Below are 20,611 nucleotides of genomic sequence, written 5' to 3'. Positions count from 1 at the left end.
GCTGGGTCCCCGGGCGCGCGTCCGCCCAGGAGCCCGCCCCCGCCCCCCGCCCGGGGGAGGGTCCGACCGCCGCCCTGCCGGCCCCGCGGCCTCAGGCTGCCCGCTGGCCTCGGAGCAGGCGCCCGCGCCCTCGGCCTAGTCATGCTCCGCCCGGGCACGCAGCGGCTGCGGGGCATCCTGCTGCGGAGTTGCTGGCGGCGGGGATCCCCCGGGCACCCGCGCTCCATCTGCGGCCGGGAAGGGTGAGTGGGGCCCCTGCCTGCGCAGAGGCGGCCGGGCGGCTGCGGGGTGGGAGCCAGAGGCTGAGGCAGGCTCTGGGGTTAGGAGCGCTCCAGCGTCCAAGAAATGGGCCTTGACATACCCTCTCGAATTATCAATTAATTATAAAGTGAAACAATATCCAAAGGTTCCCTGTGTAAAGTCTCTCCTGCCCCAATCCCTTTGCCCGGTCAACAATTAATAGTGTCTTCTGAATCTAACGGTCTGAGCGTAGACAAACACAGGTCAGTATAGGTTCTTCTTTGGCTTATTGACATCTTGTCTTTCACAATTATCAATGTATCTTGGAGATTGTTCCATATCAGCACATACTGACTTGCCTTGTTCCTTTTAGTGGCTGCATAGTTTTCCATCCTGTCAATGTTCTACACTATAGCTCAATAGTCTATTCGTTAACATTTAAATGGTTTTTGGTTATTACTGCAAATAACTTGCATATGCATCTGTCTTTGAGTACCTATGGGAGTCTATCTGTAGCACCAGTTTTTAAAGGTGAACTTGTTAGGGAAAGGGTTATGTGCATCTGAAAGACTGAAAGACAGCAACATATTCTCCAAATGTGTGGCAAAGAGTTTGCATGCGTCACACTAGTGTGTGTCCGTTCCCCACATCCTCCCTGGTGCCCAGAATAGGCCGTTTTTTTTTTTAATCTTTGCTAAATCTGATAGGCAAAAATGGCGTGTCCTTGTTTTGATTGGTCTGTATTTAAATATGAGCATTGCTGAGCATCTTTCGACTTCTTATGTTTGTAGATTATTCCTAGCTTCCAGGAAAGGCTTGTTTAGCAGCATCACTTAACGTGATTATGGATTGATTCGAATTTTATTTTATATCTTATGATCTGAAATTCTGGAATCAGAAGATCTACTTTTGAGTTCCATCTCTCCAGTCAACAAATATTTACTGTGTGTTGTGATGTACTAGGCTTGTCTCTAGTGCTAGGAATACAATAGACACCAAGTCACAGTTCCTGCACCATGCATTACACAGAATGTGACCTTACACTTCTGAGTTTCAGTTTCCTTGTCTACAAAATGAGGATACTGATTTTGCTCTATATAACTCAGAGGATTGCTGTGAATATTAAATAAGAGAATATGAAAGTGCTTTGTAAATTGTAAAGCATCACAAAAATATCTGTAAAAATGATGAATGTTTTTAATCCAGTGCAAAATAAAATGGAAATTTAACAAACAAGTTGCTCTGTTTAAAACTGATTAGACAAATAAAATACAAATTTCAAGAGTATCCAAAAAATTATATTTTGGCTGGGTGTGTTGGCTTATGCCTGTAATCCCAGCACTTTGGGAGGATGAGTTGGGCAAATTACTTGAGGCCCAGAGTTTGAGACCAACCTGATCAACATGGTGAAACTGTCTCCACCAAAAATGCAAAAATTAGCCTGGCATTGTGGTGTGCACCTGTAGTCCCAGCTGCTTGGGAGGCTGAGGTGGGAGAATCACTTGAACCCAGGAGGCGGAGGCTGCAGTGAGAGCCAAGATTGCATCACTGCACTCCAGCCTGGGTGACAGAGACTACATCTCACAAACAAAAACAAACATATCCAAAATTTGAATTATTTTATTTCAATTGCATATTCTTTTATACACAATTTCAAACTATCAAAAAAATGTTTTATTTTGGAAAGCACTTGAATAAGCACACAGTCAAGTTGTGCTTGTCATTTCTAATATAGAAGATAGCTGACCTGGGTTTTTTGCATGGATCCTAACTTTTATTTCAAATACTTTTATGATCATCCTCAACTACATTCAGACGGATTTTAAGATAGTAATTCACATAATCAAAAACACTGTACCTAATCTGAAACCTGTTATGGCATGCTGGGCAGAGGAAATACTATATATTTGATAATGCTTTATCATATGTTACCAAACAGAACGTTCACAGCTCCATTTTGCAAATGAGAAAACTTTGAGACCCCTGTGTAAATTTCTCTAAAATAACTATTTAATTGGACTGGGGACTCAAACCCAGGTTTTTTGATCTTAAGTTCTCTTTTGTTGTTGTTCTTTCACCTGACCACTGTCCTAAAAGAAATAATTCTTTCTTTTGAACACACACACAAAAAAAACCTTTAAGATTATTTTTTTTTGTCACCACTATAATGGTTTCAACTAAAATACAAGATATGCTCAGTCTATTTAAAAATGGATTTCTGTCCAAAGTAGTTGGGTCATATGTACATTATTTTTTTCTTACACAGCACACAAACAAACATTAACAGTCATTTAAAGACTAGTTAAACGAAAGTACTGAAACATGTTGTGGCACCGGAAAATAAGGACATGCTCTAAGAATCATATAGCCACAAAAGCATGCAGGAGTCAACTTAAAGAACCTCCTGCCAGCGAAATCTAGGACAATTTGGCATTAAAATAAACAATAACCAGTAATGGATCGTTTCCACTAAAGACAATAAATATCCATAAATTCATATTGATATAAACAACAAACAAACAAACAGGAGTGAAAGAAAAATACTTCCTTACTGTAGAATGCCAACTATTAAATATAATAGGAATGATGGGGTTAGGAAATATCAATAGATGTTAAAGCCACTCAGTAGAAGTTTGATAAGGACCAGTATATTTACATGGTCTCAAAGTAAGACTTCACATTATTACTTATACAAAGGAAACAATGGTAGCTTTACTGGATAAATCTGACAGACACTACCTTAAGCAAGTCATCAGATAGAAACAACACTAATATCGGGACAAACCAACATCATATGCTTCCTCATCATATGTACTGGGAAAGAATCAGCATCGCTTTCATGATGTTTTTGCCAAAAATGCATAACACAACACTCATCACGAGGAAACACCAGACAAATTCACAGTAAAAAGTGTTCTGGCTGGGCATGGTGGCTCATCCCTGTAATCCCAGCACTTTGGGAGGCCGAGGTGGGTGGATCATAAGGTCAGGAGTTCGAGGCCAGCCTGGCCAATGTAGGGAAACCCCACCCGTCTCTACTAAAAATACAAAAGTTAGCTGGGCATGGTGGTACACATCTATAGTCTCAGCTACTCAGGAGGCTGAGGCAGGAGAATTGCTTGAACCTGAGAGGCAGAGGTTGCAGTGAGCTGAGATCGCACCATTGCACTCCAGCCTGGGTAACAGAGTGAGACTCCGTCTCAAACAAACAAACAAAAGAAGTGTTCTATAAAATAACTGGCTAGTACTCTTAGAAAATGTCAAGGTTGGCCAGGTGCGGTGGCTCACGCCTGTAATCCCAGCACTTTGGGAGGCCGAGGCGGGCGGATCACGAGGTCAAGAGATCGAGACCATCCTGGTCAACATGGTGAAACCTCGTCTCTACTAAAAATACAAAAAAGTTAGCTGGGTACGGTGGCACGTGCCTGTAATCCCAGCTACTCAGGAGGCTGAGGCAGGAGAATTGCCTGAACCCAGGAGGCGGAGGTTGCGTTGAGCAGAGATTGCGCCATTGCACTCCAGCCTGGGTAACAAGAGCGAAACTCCGTCTCAAAAAAAAAAAAAAAGAAAATGTCAAAGTCATAAAACACAAAGGAAGTATTAGGAATTATTCTAAATTAAAGGGGATTAAAGAGACAGAATCCTGGATTTGATCCCTGCCTGGAAAAAAAGTAGCTATAAATACATTATTGGGATAATTTATTAAATTTAAATATGGACTATAGATTAGATGATAGTATATCAATGTTAACTTCCTTGACTTTGAGAACTGTACTGTTGTTATGTAAGAGAATGTCCTTTTTCTCATAAAACTAGCACAAGAATATTTAGAAGTAACTGGGTATGATACCTGCAATTTACTTTAAAATTCATACACACATATAATATACATATTATAATATATGTATAGTCATATGACTCATAATGATGTTTGGGTCAATGATGGACCACATGTACAATGGTTGTCCCAGAATATTATAATGCAGCTGAAAAATTCCTATCACCTAGTGATATCACAGCTGCATAATGTCATATGCAACACATTGTTCATGTGTTTGTAGTGATGCTGGTTAAACAAACCTACTGTGCTGCCAGTCACATAAAGGTATAGCACATGCGATTATGTACAGTACATAATGCTTGACAATGATAATAAATGACTGTATACTCCTTCTACTTATAAAATAAAGTATACTACTTAGAGTATACTCCTTCTACTTATAAAATAGAGTATACTACTTAGAGTATACTCCTTCTACTTATAAAATAAGATGTTAACAGTAAAATAGGCTCAGACTGGTCCTTCAGGAGATATTCCAGAAGAAGGCATTGTTATCATAAGAGATGACAGCTATGGCAGGGCCCGGTGGCTCACACCGGTAATCCCAGCACTCTAGGAGGCCAAGGCAGGCAGATCACTTGAGGCCAGGAGTGCAAAATCAGCCTGGCCAACATGGTGAAACCCCGTCTGTACTAAAAATACAAAAATTAGCTGGGCATGGTGGTACATGTCTGTAATGCCAGCTACTCGGGAGGCTAAGGCATGAGAATTGTTTCAACCTGGGAAGCAGAACTTACAGAGATGACACCATTACACTGCAGCCTGGGTGATGGAATGAGACCCTGTCTCAGAAAAAAAAAGAGATGACAACTGTGTATACGTTATTGCCCCTGAAGATCTTCTAGTGGGATAAGATGTAAAGGTGTGAAGACAGTGATAGTGATGATCCTGACCCTGCGTATGCCTCGGCTAATGTGTGTGTTTGTGTCTTAGTGTTTTGTTTTGGTTTTTTGTTGTTGTTGTTGTTGTTGTTATGTTGAAGCCTCACTCTGTCGCCCAGGCTGGAGTGCAGTGCTGCAATCTCGGCTCACTGCAACCTTTGCCTCCAGTGTTCAAGTGATTCTCCTGCCTCAGCCTCCCGAGAAGCTGGGACTACAGGCATGCACCACCATGCCCAGCTAATTTTTGTATTTTCAGCAGTGATGGGGTTTCATCATGTTGGCCAGGATGGTCTCGATCTCTTGACCTCATGATCCACCTACCTCGGCCTCCCAAAGTGCTGGGATTACAGGCGTGCGCCACTGGGCCCAGCTGTGTCTTAGTTTTTAATAAGAAAGTTTGAGGCTGGGTGCAGTGGCTCATGCCTGTAATCCCAGCACTTTGGGAGACAAAGGAAGGAGGATCACTTGAGGTCAGGAGTTTGAGACTAGCCTGGCCAACATGGTGAAACCCCATCTCTACTAAAAACAGAAACATTAGCTGGATGTGGTGGTGTGCACCTGTAATCACAGCTACCCAGAAGGCTGAGGCAGGAGAATCGCTTGAACCAGGTAGGCAATGGTTGCAGTGAGCTAAGATCGAGCCACTGTACTCTAGGCTGGGCAACAGAGTGAGATGCTGTCTTGAAAAAAAAATTGAAAACTTAAAAAAAAGAAGATATTTTAATAGAAAAAAGGTTCCAGAATAAGGATATAAAGAACATATTTCTGTAGAATGAGTTTGCATTTTAAACTGTGTTATTATAAAAGTCAAAAAACATTTAAAAGTTTATAAAGTTAACAAAGTTATAGCAAGCTGTTAACTTATTATTGAAAAAAGAAAAATATATTTTAAAATAATCTTGGTGTAACCTAAGTGTCCAGTGTTTATAAAGTCTACAGTAGTGTACAGTATCTCCTAGGCCTTCACATTCACTCACCACTTACTCAGCCTCATCTAGAGCCACTTCCAGTCCTACAAGCTCCATTCATGGTAAAGTACCCAGACAGGTGTACCATTTTAAATCTTTATTATTATTATTATTATATATTTTTTTGGACAGGTTTGAGTGTAGTCACACAATCATGGTTCACTGCAGCCTCAACTCAACCTCCTGGGCTCAAGCAATCCTCTTACCTCAGCCTCCCAAGTAGCTGAGACTATAGGCATGTACCACCACACCTGGCTAATTTTTGTATTTTTATAGAGATGGGGTTTCATCATGTTGCCAAGGGTCATCTTGAACTCCTGGACTCAAGCGATCTTCCCACCTTGGCCTCCCAAAGTGCTGGGATTACAGGTGTAAGCCACCAAACCCGACCTATTCTCCAGATTCTTTGAAAAAAAGAAGCTACCGTTTATTTCTTCGGCTATAGTAGCTTCAATGGACCAGAATCATTATATGGAATGGGGCTCAAATACCCCTCCCCCAACCAGGTTGCCTAAGTCACAGTTTAGATGTTCCAAATTATTAAATCAATATCATGCAAATCTCAGTCAGTGGGTGTTAAGTATTAGAGAAACCGGTAAGGGGAAGTGCCAGAACTATAACTACCATCACCGAGTAAAGTTCCTATTTTAACTTTACCTCTTCTAGAGAGGAAAAACCACCTTTATCTGCAGAAACACAGTGGAAAGACAGAGCAGAAACAGTGATAATTGGAGGTGGCTGTGTTGGTGTGAGTCTGGCTTATCACCTGGCCAAAGCGGGGATGAAAGATGTGGTCCTGCTGGAGAAATCAGAGCTCACGGCTGGATCTACCTGGCACGCAGTAAGTAAAGCACCCCAAACTGTCCTAAGTGTGGAATTGTGCATGAGTGTAGTCCATTTCCTTCTCATTCACAACTCCCAACTGTGAGCTCTTTAGAGCTTTCAATAGAGTTGGAAGTGCAGTTGTAGTTTAACTGGTGTACTTCCAGATGACGACCAACATTTATGATGTTTTTATCTTGAACATATGGCTTCTGGATTCAAATGCTGGCTCTGCAAGTTTCTACCCTTATGACTTTTGGCAAGTTATGTAAGTTTCCATTTTCTGAAGTCTTAATATGAATATTAATAGTACTTAATAGGATTGTGATGAAGATTGAGTTAACGTGTAAAATTATTAAATACATGGTGTTGAATAATATATGTTAGCTTTTGTATGGAAGGATACTGTCTGGGTGAGCCTGGATATGGGCCCAAGATCCTTAGCTATACTCCCCTCACTTGCATTTGGTGGTCCTTCTATTTACTTATGGTTTTAATTTTATGCTGTGAGATGATAGCTTGACCCCTGAGGACTTGAATATGAGGACTGCAAATGCGTGGCCCAGCTTTTGTGTTACATAAGGCACAAGGCCAAGTCAGTCTTGTATACTTCATGGTATGCATAATTCTTCCAGGGCTGCGCCATAATTGATACTGCTGTCACATTGTCAAACCATGGATTTCTGACATCAGCTAAGGATGGGAGAGGAAGTTTTTATGACTGCTGGTGCAGTTTTCTTTTGGGCAGCATTAGCCCCTGCTCATCATCCCATTTCATCATTAGCATTCCTCTGCTGAGAACAGATAACAAGAGGGAGCCCTGCTTTAAGGGGCTTTTTGACATCTAGCATGTGCTCAAAGCACAAGATGGAGAGTCTAACATGAAGAGGGTTGCCTGCTTCCAGCTGAATCTGGAGGAGAGTGCTGCCCAGACATAAACCCAAAGTTCTTACCCTGTGGAGCTCACATTCTGGTGGGACAGACAGAAAACACCCATCAGTGCTAGAGAGTAATCATGATGAAAAAAAGTAAAATACAGTCCAGGGTGCAACATGATGGAGGAGGAGGAGAAGGAGGTGCTAGGGAGGATGTTTCAAAGAGGTGACCTGCCAACAGAGACCAGGGAGCAATGAGCCAGGGGCCTTGAGGCAATTCAGAAAAGAGCATTTAGTAGTAGGGGAATTTAGGCAAGTGGAAACACCCTTTGAGGGAGGGCTTACACCCTCTCACCACTTCTGAATTGTTACTCAATGCATACACTTTAATGTTTGCTTGACTTATTTGCTCACTTATATACTGATTTAATGTGCCCTGCATTGTATTTTATTAATATGATTATTATCATTATTTTTTGAGACAGGGTCTCTCTCTGTTGCCCAGGCTGGAGTGCAGTGGTACGATCATAGCTCACTATAAGCACAAACTCCTGGGGTCAAGCAATCCTCCCAAGTAGCTAGGACTATATAGGTGCACGCTACCATGCCCAGCTATTTTCTCAATGTTTTTAGAAATGAGAGTCTCACTATGTTGCCCAGACTGGTCTTGAACTCCTGGCCTTGAATGATCCTCCAGTCTCAGCCTCCCAAGACCTCAGAAGTACAGGCATGAGCCATTGCAACTGGCCTGGCCTGCATTTTAGAATAAGATACAGGATTTCTTGGGATTTTATTTCTTAGATGTCCCATGAATAAAAAGCAACATACCCTTAATCTAAAAGTTAACTACGCAAAATAATTTTTCTTAAAAATATACCAAAGTGAGTGGGGAAAGACATTATCCTGCTTTGCACACAAGGTATTAGGCTGTGGTTTACAGAATGAGGATCCATGCAGTGTGAGTTCAAGGTGGAATCAGATATTGGAAGCCAGGTTATTTGGCCCCCATGGAATAAAAGAGAGTTGTCTTAGGAAGTTGATTCTAGGGGTTTTTTTTTTTGTTGTTGTTTTTTTTGAGACAGAGTCTTGCTCTGTTTCCAGGCTGGAGCACAGTGGTGCAGTCTCGGCTCACTGCAACCTCTGCCTCCCGGGTTCAAGCAATTCTTCCACCTCAGCCTCCCAAGTAGCTGGGACTACAGGCGCATGCCAAACGCCTGGCTAATTTTTGTATTTTTAGTAGAGATGGGGTTTCACCATGTTGGCCAGGATGGTCTTAATCTCTTGACCTCGTGATCCACCCGCCTTGGCCTCCCAAAGTGCTGAGATTACAGGCGTGAGCCACCGCTCTAGGGTTTTTTTTGCAAGTCAAAGAGGCCTCCCTCTGAGCAGCAGCATGAAGAAATCCAAACATATTAGGTGTTTTTTTTGTTGTTGTTGTTGTTGTTTGTCTTTTGTTCGTGTTTTGAGTCAGAGTCTCACTCTGTCACCCAGGCTGGAGTGCAGTGGCACGATCATGACTCACTGCAGCCTCAACCTACAGGGTTCAAGCAATGCTCCCACATCAGCACCTGTAGCTGGGACCACAGGTGCACACCACCACACCGTGCTAATTTTTAAAATTTTTTGTAGAGACAAGGTCTCCCTACATTGTCCAGGCTGGTCTCAAACTCCTGGGCTCAAGGAGTCCTCCCACTTCAGCCTCCCAAAGTGCTGAGATTATAGGCTTGAGCCACTGAGCCTGGCCATATTAGGAATATTTAACACAGAGATATTTGTGGAGTAGATATGAGAATAAGGAAAGTTGCAGAGCCAGCTAAGAGGGGGTAGACTATCAAAATAAGGGCCGTTTCCCTGAAGCATGATATGTGTTCCATGAGGGAAATATCTGGAGAGTGTAGGAATCAAATGCTTGGAGAGGAAGGCACAGCCTGCAAAATGAATCTTCTAAATGGAATCACAAATCCATAAATGCTAAGGTTTTAACAAGACTGCTTTGTCAGCTCACAATACTCTCAATAGTATAGGGCATTTCATGTGGATCCAGGGAAACAAGAAAAGATGGAGTAAAAAGGAGTTTTGGAGCTTGGGATCTCCAGAAGGGGCTGCCCCTGGGGATGGTACCAAAGTAGATGTTTGGGTTGCTGAGGACTAAAGATTCAGGATGATCCATGTGTGGTGTAGGAAGATGATTTAAGAACTTTTCCATTTGTTTTTGTCTGCAAATGTAAGAAAGAAGTTAAGCTTTACTGATATTTATAAATAACCCTCACATTTGATGTGGATGATGTGTTGTATATGATTTCAAGGTTGACTAAGTGAGAAGTTGGCACTTCATGTTGGGGGTGTCCTCATGTTTCCATTGTCTTCCGTATACTATGACATAGCGCAGGTTGCCTGCTATAGGATATCACCATTGTGATTAGTTTTATAGAAACAGTGCTTTAAATAGTATAATGTGGGTTGGGGATCCCAAGATGGCCGAATAAGACGCAGCTCCGGAAAGCAGCTGCTAGCGAGAGAGACGCAGAAGCCGAGTCGTCTCCACAATTCCAAACAAGGTACCAGGTTCATTTTGTGGGTCTGGTTGGACAGTGGGTATAAACCAAATAGGGCAAGTTGAGGCAAGGCGGGGCACTGCCCTACCCAGGAGGTGCGTGCAACCGACCGGAGGACCAGAGGATCTCCCCCTCTGGGACTTCGGTTTGGATACAGTGCTCCACCCAAGACCTCTACAACCCACAGAACAGGAGATCTTCGCTGGGCTGAAAAGCCTCAGTGAGCTGCCTGAACAGGGCAGAACAGCAACTTTGGCCGGCACCGGGGGCTGTCAGCATAGATCTAGGTGGAAGCACTGTCTGACTCCGAGAAAGTCAAAAAGCCAGTGGAACAGAGCTACATGCCTCTGAGTAAGAAGGGGAACTGAATGCAGTGAAACAGTCGGCAGGACGGTTCCCCTCTGCCCCGCACAAAGCCCAGCAGGCTAAAAAACTCTCACTCCAGAGTTACGCACCCAGAACATCAGTTAGAGAGCAACCAGGAATGATCGAGCTCAGCGTGGGGAAGGGAAGCCGTCATTGCAGAAGCTGGCCTAATTTTCCTGAGTAAATGAAAGACACAGCAGCTCCACTCAATCTGTGGCAGCCCAGCAGCACCTCTGCAGGCAGACAAAGGAAAGGCCGCCTCCTCAAGCAGCTACCTGAGATCAAAACTATATAAATCCAACGAAATGGGAAGAAACCAGTGCAAGAAGAAGGAAACCATCAAAAACCAGAAGGTCTCTCCCCCACCACGAGATCACAATTCTTCACCAGCAAGGGAACATAGCAGGATGGAGAACTAATTTGACGAATTGATAGAAGCAGTCTTCAGAAGGTGGGTAATAACAAACTTCTCTGAGTTAAAGGAACATGTTCTATCCCAATACAAAGAAACTAAAAACCTTGAAAAAAGTTAGATGAAATGCTAACTAGAATAACCAGCTTAGAAAAGAACATAAACAACTAGATGAGGCTGAAAAACACAGCACAAGAATTTCATGAAGCATACACAAGTTTCAATAGCCAAATAGATCAAGAAGAAAGGATATCAGAGATTGAAGAACAACTCAATGAAATAAAATGAGAAGGCAAGAAAAGAGAACAAAGAGTGAAAAGAAATGAACAAAGCCTTCAAGAAATATGAGATTACGTGAAAAGACCTAATCTATGCCTGATTGGTTTACCAGAAGATGACGGGGAGAATGAATACAAGCTGGAAAACACTCTTCAGTATATTATCCAGGAGAACTTCCCCAACCTAGCAAGGCAGGCCAACATTCAAATACAGGAAATACAGAGAACACCACAATGATACTCCTTTAGAAGAGCAACCCCAAGGCACATAATCATCAGGTTCACCAGGGTTGAAATGAAGGAAAAAATACTAAGGGCAGCCAGAGGGAATACTAAGGGTCCCCCACAAAGGGAAGCCCATCAGACTCACAGCAGATCTCTCGGCAGAAACCCTACAAGCCAGAAGAGAGTGGGGATTTGTAGGGTTCAACATCCTTAAAGAAAAGAACTTTCAATCCAGAATTTCATATGCAGCCAAACTAAGCTTCATAAGTGATGGAGAAATGAAATCCTTTATGGATAAGCAATTACTGAGAGATTTTGTCACTACCAGACCTGCCCTACAAGAGCTCCTGAAGGAAGCACTAAACACAGAAAGGAAAAACTAGTACCAGCTACTGCAAAAAAGAACCAAATGGTAAAGACCAATGACACAATGAAGAAATTATGCCAACCAAAGCGCAAAACAACCAACCGGTAATAAAATGGCAGGACCAAATTCACACATAACAATATTAACATTAAATGTGAATGGACCAGATGCCCCAATCAAAAGACATAGACTGGCAAATTGGATAAAACACCAAGAACCACTGGTGTGCTGTATTTAGGAGACTCACCGCATGTGCAAAGACACACATAGAATCAAAATAAAGGGATGGAAGAAGATTTACTAAGCAAATGGAGAGAAAAAAAAAAAAAAACAGGGGTGGCAATTCTAGTCTCTGATAAAATGGACTTTAAACCAACAAAAATCAAAAGAGACAAAGAAGGGCATTACATAATAGTAAAAGGATCAATACAATAAGAAGAGGTAACTATTCTAAATATATATGCACCCAATACAGAAGCACCCAGATACATAAAGCGAGTCCTTAATGACCTACAAAGAGACTTAGACTCCTGCACAATAATAATGGGAGATTTTTAACACTCCACTATCAATATTAGACAGATCAATAAGACAGAAAATCAACAAGGAATTCCAGGACTTGAATGCAGATCTGGACCAAACAAACTTAATAGACGTTTACAGAACTCTTAACCCCAAAACCACAGAATATACATTCTTCTCAGCACCACGTCACACTTACTCTAAAATCAACCACATAATTGGAAGTAAATCACTCCTCAGCAAATGCAAAAGAATGGAAATCATAACAGTCTCTCAGGATTAAGAAACTAACTCAAAACTGCAAAACTTTATGGAAAATGAAGAACTGGCTCCTGAATGTAGACTGAATAAACAATGAAATGAAGGCAGAAATAAATATGTTCTTCAAAACCAACAAGAACGAAGACACAACATACCAGAATCTCTGGGACACATTTAAAGCAGTGTCTACAGGGAAATTCATAGCAACAAATGCCCACCTAAGGAGCAAGGGAAGGTCTAAAATTGACACCCTATCATCAAAATGGAAAGAGTTAGAGGCACAAGATCAAAAAAAACTCAAAAGCTAGCAGAAGACAAGAAATAACTAAGATCAGAGCAGAACTGAAGGAGATAGAGACAGACAAAAACTTCAAAAATCAACAAATCCAGGAGCTGGCTTTTTGAAAAGATCAACAAAATAGATAGACTGCTAGCCAGACTAATAAAAAAGAAAAGAGACAAGAATCAAATAGATGCAATAAAAAATGATAAAGGGGACATCACCACTGATTCCACAGAAATACAAACTACCATTAGAGAATATTACAAACAACTCTATGCACACAAACCAGTAAGTCTGGAAGAAATGGATACATTCCTGGACACTTTCACTCTCCCAAGACTAAACCAGGAAGAAGTTGAATCCCTGAATAGACCAATAACAAGGGCTGAAGTTGAGGCAGGAATCAATAGCCTACCAACAAAAAAAAGCTCGGGTCCAGATGGGTTTACAGCTGAATTCTACCAGACGTACAAAGAGGAGCTGGTACCATTCCTTCTGAAGCTATTTCAAACAATACAAAAAGAGGGAATCCTCCCCAACTCATTTTATGAGACCAACATCATCCCAATACCAAAACCAGGCAGAGACACAACTAAAAAAGAAAACTTCAGGCCAATATCCATGATGAACATCAGTGCAAAAATCTTCAATAAAATACTGGCAAACAGAATGCAACAGCAAATCAAAAAGCTTATTCATCATGATCAAGTAGGCTTCATTCCGGGGATGCAAGGCTGGTTCAACATACTCATGTCTATAAATGTAATCCGACACATAAACAGAACCAAAGACAAAAACCACATGATTATCTCAATAGATGCAGAGAAAGCCTTCAACAAAATTCAACAGCCCTTTATGCTAAAAACCCTCAATAAACTAGGTATCAATGGTACATATCACAAAATAATTAAAGCTATTTATGACAAACTCACAGCCAATATCGTACTGAACAGGCAAAAACTGGAAGCAGATGACACTTTGCAATCTGGTACAAGACAAGAATGCCATCTCTCACCAGTCCTATTCAATATAGTATTGGAAGTTCTAGCCAGAGCAATCAGGCAAGAAAAAGAAATAAAGAGTGTTCAATTAGGAAAAGAAGAAGCCAAATTGTCTCTATTTGCAGATGACATGATTGTATATTTAGAAGACCCCATCATCTCAGCCCAAAATTTCCTGAAACTGATAAGCAACTTCAGCAAAGTCTCAGGATACTAAATCAATGTGCAGATATCACAAGTATTTCTATAAGCCAATAGCAGACAAGGAACCAAATCAAAAGTGAACTCCCATTCACAACTGCTACAAAGAGAATAAAATACCTAGGAATACAACTAACAAAGGATATAAAGGACCTCTTCAAGGAGAACTACACACACTGCTCAATGAAATAAGAGAGGACACAAACAGATGTAAACACATTCCATGCTCATGGTTGGGAAGAATCAACATCATGAAAATGGCCATACTGCCCAAAGTAATTTACAGATTCAACGCTATCCCCATCAAGTTACCAATGACCTTCTTCACAGAACTGGAAAAAACCACCTTAAACTTCATATGGAACCAAAAGAGAGCCCGCATAGCCACAGCAATCCTAAGCAAAAAGAACAAAGCTGGAGGCATCATGCTGCCTGACTTCAAACTATACTACAAGGCCACAGTAATCAAAACAGCATGGTACTGGTACCAAAACAGAGACATAGACCAATGGAACAGAACAGCGGCCTCAGAAGCAACACCACACGTTTACAATCATCTGATCTTTGACAAACCTGAGAAAAACAAGGAATGGGGAAAGGATTCTCTGTTTAATAAATGGTGTTGGAAAAACTGGCTAGCAATGTGCAGAAAGCTGAAACTGGACCCTTTCCTGACACCTTACACTAAAATTAACTCCAGATGGATTAAAGATCTAAACATAGGACCTAACACCATAAAAACCCTAGAAGAAAACCAAGGCAAAACCATTCAGGACATAGGCATAGGCAAGGACTTCATGGCTAAAACACCAAAAGCAATGGCAACAAAAGCCAAAATAGACAAATGGGATCTAATTAAACTCCAGAGCTTCTGTACAGCAAAGGAAACAATCATTAGAGTGAACCAGCAACCAACAGAATGGGAAAAAATTTTTGCAATCTACCCATCTGACAAAGGGCTAATATCCAGAATCTACAAAGAACTAAAACAGATTTATAAGAAAAAAAAAAAAAAACTATTCAAAAGTGAGTAAAGGATAAGAACAGACACTTTACAAAAGAAGATATCTATGAGGCCAACAAACATGAAAAAATGCTCATCATCACTGGTCATTAGAGAAATGCAAATCAAAACCACATTGAGATACCATCTCACTCCAGTTAGAATGGCGATCTTTAAAAAATCTGGAGACAACAGATGCTGGAGAGGATGTGGAGAAATAGGAACACTTTTACACTGTTGGTGGGAGTGTAAATTAGTGGAACCATTGTGGAAGACAGTGTGGCAATTCCTCAAGGACCTAGATCTAGAAATACCATTTGACCCAGCAATCCCATTACTGGGTATATACCCAAAGAATTATAAATTGTTCTATTATAAAGACACATGCACATGTATGTTTATTGCGGCACTGTTTACAATAGCAAAGACCTGGAACCAACCCAAATGTCCATCAATGATAGACTGGATAAAGAAAATGTGGCACATACACACCATGGTATACTACACAGCCATAAAAAATGATGAGTTTGTATCCTTCATAGGGACATGGATGAATCTGGAAACCATCATTCTCAGCAAACTGACATAAGAACAGAAAACCAAACGTTGCATTGTTATCACTCATAGGCGAGTGTTGAATAATTAGAACACGTGGACACAGGGAGGGGGGCATAATACACTGTGGCTAGGGGAAGGACAGTGGGGAATGGGGACGGTGGGGAGGGTGGGGAGGGATAACGTGGGGAGAAATACCAGATATAGATAATGGGGGGATGAAGGCAGCAAATCACCTCACCATGTATGTATCTATGCAACAATTCTGCATGATCTACACATGTACCCCAGAACCTAAAGTACAATAAAATATATATATGTGTGTGTGTGTATATAATGTGTGATATATATATATTATATATATATAATGTGTGATGAAAAGGAGAGGGGTGAACTTTAGAGTGTTGTATTACATAGAGGTTTGTTGGTTATCTACTAGCAGTAGTTAAAAGATTTGTGAATGCAAATGGCTGCCAGTCATTTCTACATAGCAGATTATATATTTAAAAAAATAGATGCAGCCTGTCCCTTCACAGTAAAAGTGATGCTTTCAGTAAATGAGATATAATTGCCTTTTGCAAAATAGTCCTATTGGGAAGAGAGCATTTTGAAAAGGGAAGTTTGGAAATGTTGGTATTGTTAGGTTTTCTGCCCCAAAATGATATGTATCACATAGGAAAACTCTCATGTATGTGAGAAATAAATTTTTAACCCATTTAAAATTTTTCTAAATGAGGAGTTTCAATAGGATTTGTTCCCATTTACTTAAAATACAAGAAAATGCAATACCTTCCAATTAGTTTGTAACAACAACTTGCAGACACGAGAACATGAAATGTCATAGTGAAATGTGAAGAGAAACCTTCGTATGGGTGTTGACTGAGGTGGAGGAAGGGGTGTCAGGATGCAGAGACACAGCCAATCACGTGCTTCTTTCACCTGGGTCTTTGCATCACTGAGTGGTGTCTTCTGCAGCTATACAGTCAGTAAAAGCAGTCTCAAAATAACATAAAACCAGAACGAGGCCTTCACATTGCTGTGTTACAAATGTTAATGTAGCATAGATATTTAAATAATGAAATGTATTAATCACATAGCTCTTGTTAAAATGTTCTTAATAAGCTTCATATTCAAAAGCTTTTCTACACAATACATAAAATAAAAAAATGTTTTGAGTTATTCACTTATTCTAAGTTGTTTTGTGTGTTTATGATGTCTATTAATATTTATATATCACATGAAAGAAAAAAATATACATATTTTAATGGTGATGTTGAAAACTTTGTATTTGGTGTAAATGTATGAGTGAAAGATTTGGAGCCACTGGAATATAGGATGGTTTGAGATCAGTCACTGGACTTTTTGAGGTAGTAGAGGCTTCTGAGAGTGGGGAGGATTGTTAAAGAGATAGGGGAAGCACTAGTTAGCATCCATTATGCTGCCCATTATTTAGCATCCAATGATGAATTTTCTAACTCTATCATTCCTTTTATACTTATTAATTGTCAGTCTAAGGAAGAGCATTTTCTTCTCCTCTACTTATTTATTTATATCAACAAAGATTTATAAATGCTTAATTTGTTAAGCATTTATAAATAAAGGGTTATAAGAATTCATAAAGGGTTATAAAAAGAATTCATAAATAAAGAGTTAGTAATTCTTAACAATTATATCCCTGTTTTATCTTCTCTCCCTTATCTTCTCTACCAACTATAATCACTTTCTCCAAATGATAGCTAAACCCCTTTCCTATGCCTTCTGTGACCTTTCTGGTATCTTCTTTACTTAGTTTCATAGTTACTATATGTCTAGTACTCAATCATTTACCCTTGATTCAAATGTTTCGTGTATCAATGTTTCATAACCTCAATCAGACTATAAAATCCTGAGTGATAAGAACAATGTATTTTGCCTTCTTTCAAACTTCTCATTTAATATGTTCTTGTTGAAGTCACAGAAGAGAAAAACACTGTGCTGTCTTTATATTCAGGCCTGGCACTTAACAATAGATACCACATGCAATGTCACTTTCAAATAATTTAAATGGAAGCACTAATCTGGGTGGCCCCAAATTTTAAACGCAGATTTTTAAAAGCCAACATATAAAAGAAAGGGTATAAAAATTAAGTAATTTTATGTCTGAGTGAGAAAATTGAGTCCATATCTTACTTCTGACTATTGTAGCAGCAGGGAAAAGAGGGTAGTGTCAATTGTTTGGTAGAAATAGGTATACAGTTGCAGTAAGGGAGACTAACTTTTCCTTGACCACAAATTTCTAAAAGAATTTGTTACCTACACAATGTACATTGGGCTAAATGTCTTCAGTAAGAGTTTTTGAAAAATGAACCAATGTGATCTTTTCAAATGAAAGAGAATGAACTTAAAATTTCTGGAGTGAGGAAGAAGAGGATTGTGTAGTGTAGATAGATAATTTTCCAGTGGTCTAGCTTAACTCACATATAAAGCTTAGAGGATCTTGAGGGGTGAATGGGGATCAGTACCCTAGGCCAGTGCTTGTGATGATCAGATTTCTCAATATAATTATATATAGGAGATACATTGGAGATAAAATAGGAGTCACTAGCAGATACCTGAAGGCCAGGGATTCTCTATTATTGAACCAGAAAAGTTGGTATGCACGCTGGATACCAACAGGTAGAAGAAGCAGAGCATGTTTAACCATGAAGTGGAAGAGCCTGACTTACAGTTGCCTTGTAATGGAATCCCTTCTCTACTTCCACATGGAGCTGTGCTACTGGATGACCTATAAACTGGGGCAGGATTTTTCTTAAAAAAAAAAAAAGCCATGGGTATGTCCAGGTGCTTGAACAAGTGCTAGATGGAAGCCCCAGGGTTTTGGTTATAAAGGATGATTGACAAACTTTAATGGAGTATTTGAGTTCAAGAGGACCCAATGCCCACCACTACCATACAAGTACCTTATAAATACTCTTAAGTAGATTTTATTGTGAATAGATTGTGTTCTGATGAGCTTTCCAGAATATATTAGCTGCCCAGTGAGGGCCCAGACACTTGAGAGAAGCCTGCTTCATATAATTGCTTAGAATTCTTTGCCTGGATTCCACATTGCATCTGCCAGATTTGAGAAAAGGGGTTTTAGTGTAGCTAATATTTAGATACTTTTTTTTCTGAGACTAATTAATCAGTATTTATTCAACAAAGATTTGCGGTGTATCACCTATGTGCACATCAAACAGGTTAAGCTTTGACAAAAGTCTGTTAACCTATTCATCAGGCTCCAGTGGTAAGGAATTTTCTAATTCTTAAATTTTGCAATTTTGGGAAAGGGACAGGAGGGCTGCTCCATTTAAGAGAAGGGTGGAGACTGGGTCAAAAAAGATCCTATGTTAGTCCATGGTCCTTCTACTTAAGGCAACACACGTATGTTTTGCTGGCTTTAGTCCACATCATATGTCATTCCCCCATACTTTTTTTTTTTTTTTTTGACACAGAGTCTCACTCTGTCACCCAGGCTGGAGTGCAATGACGCTATCTCAGTTCACTGCAACCTCTGCCTCCCAGGTTCAAGCGATTCTCCCACCTCAGCCTCCCAAGTAGCTGAAATTACAGGTGCCCACCACCATGCCTGGCTAAATTTTTGTATTTTTAGAAGAGACGGGGTTTCTCCATGTTAGCCAGGCTGGTCTCAAACTCCTGACCTCAGGTAATCTACCTGCCTCGGCCTTCCAAAGTGCTGGGATTACAGGCGTGAGCCACCGTGCCTGGCCTCTCCCATATTCTTCTTAATAACATGTTGTCCTAAATCATCTGTCTAAATCATCCCATTTTTGAATCTCTATACAACCCTATCCATGTTAACTTTCAGACACTTATCATATATGTTTGTTGGCTAGCTCTCACTTTACTCACATAGTTCACATTGCTTCTTAAAACCTGTCATGAGCCTGATGCTCCCGTGTGCACAGACTGGTGCTGATGGTGTTCTCGTCCCAAAGGACTGGCTGGTGCTTCTCAGTTTCTTTCCAGCATTAAATTATTGTTTAACAGATAAACTGTCAACATTTTGAGAATGTTAATTTTTTTCAATATTTCTTTTCCTCTTTGCTTTTAAGGCAGGTTTAACAACTTATTTTCATCCTGGAATAAACTTGAAGAAAATACATTATGATAGTATCAAACTTTATGAGAAATTGGAAGAAGAAACTGGGCAGGTAAATGCATTTAACTTGAAACTGTCAGGTCGGCCTCTCAGAAACATGTAAGATTTCCAGAGGATTTTGATGCGTCGTTGTGTATCACTGTGTGAGTGCTTAAATATGATGAGAGTTTAAGGTAAGAACCTCTAGAGTTTGCTTCACTTAATTTTAACCTCTAGAATTTGCTCAACTTAATTTCTCAAAGCATATTAATCGTGTCATAAACCATTCTTTATATTTTAAATGAAGAAAGAATAAAAAGCAGCTTTCAAAAGTATCTTTAGTCAGTTACTATGTCTAGAAACTAAGAAAGCGGAGTCTTTCAGCAATCTTATTGCACAGGATCTGACAATAGTATGTGCCAGATTGTCACATGCCTTCGAACAGTACTTCATAAAAGCCCCTCACTTTCATTTTTATCCCCTGTTGTGTTTACTCATACTCTCAAGATAAAATGGCAGGCAAAAGAGTATCCATAGGCTAAGACTGAGGTCTGCTCACATTTTCCATGCCACTTCCCTTGCCTAAACTATCCAATGGCTCCCCACAGTCTACTGGACAAAGCCAAAGGATTAGCATGGCCTTAGGAACATGACCTTTGTCAGCTGACCTCTGCCTGCTGTCCCAACAGTTTCTTTTGCCACTCTTCCCTCTGCTTATCTGCTTCAGCTACTCTCAATAACATATAGTTTTGGAATGTGCTGAGCTGTCTCAAATCACCACTTTTTGTTTGTGTTGTGTTCTGTTTTTCTGCTGCTTCCTCTGAAACAACATTCC

General features: G+C 40.3%; 1 protein-coding gene across 2 annotated transcripts in view; it reads left to right on the top strand.

Annotated features, from left to right (window-relative positions):
• The window catches only part of DMGDH (dimethylglycine dehydrogenase), an 81,420-nt gene that overhangs the window by 4,748 nt on the left and 56,061 nt on the right, over nt 1-20,611 (top strand). The window contains exons 1-3 of one of the 2 annotated variants that reach the window (XM_012462099.3): nt 94-242; nt 6,597-6,771; nt 19,751-19,849. In XM_012462099.3, coding sequence (XP_012317522.2) covers nt 142-242; nt 6,597-6,771; nt 19,751-19,849 — 375 coding nt within the window. In that variant the 5' untranslated portion in view covers nt 94-141. Of the gene's footprint in view, nt 1-93; nt 243-6,596; nt 6,772-19,750; nt 19,850-20,611 lie in introns of those variants that run through there. The other variant, XM_064376074.1, reaches the window with a different exon arrangement.

Source organism: Aotus nancymaae, unplaced genomic scaffold (genome assembly GCF_030222135.1).
Source record: "Aotus nancymaae isolate 86718 unplaced genomic scaffold, 86718_ANA_hifiasm-v0.15.2.pri h1tg000014l, whole genome shotgun sequence".
Lineage (NCBI taxonomy): Eukaryota > Metazoa > Chordata > Mammalia > Primates > Aotidae > Aotus > Aotus nancymaae.
The sequence above is the reverse complement of the archived record's forward strand: the minus strand, read 5'-3'. Positions and strand labels throughout refer to the sequence as shown.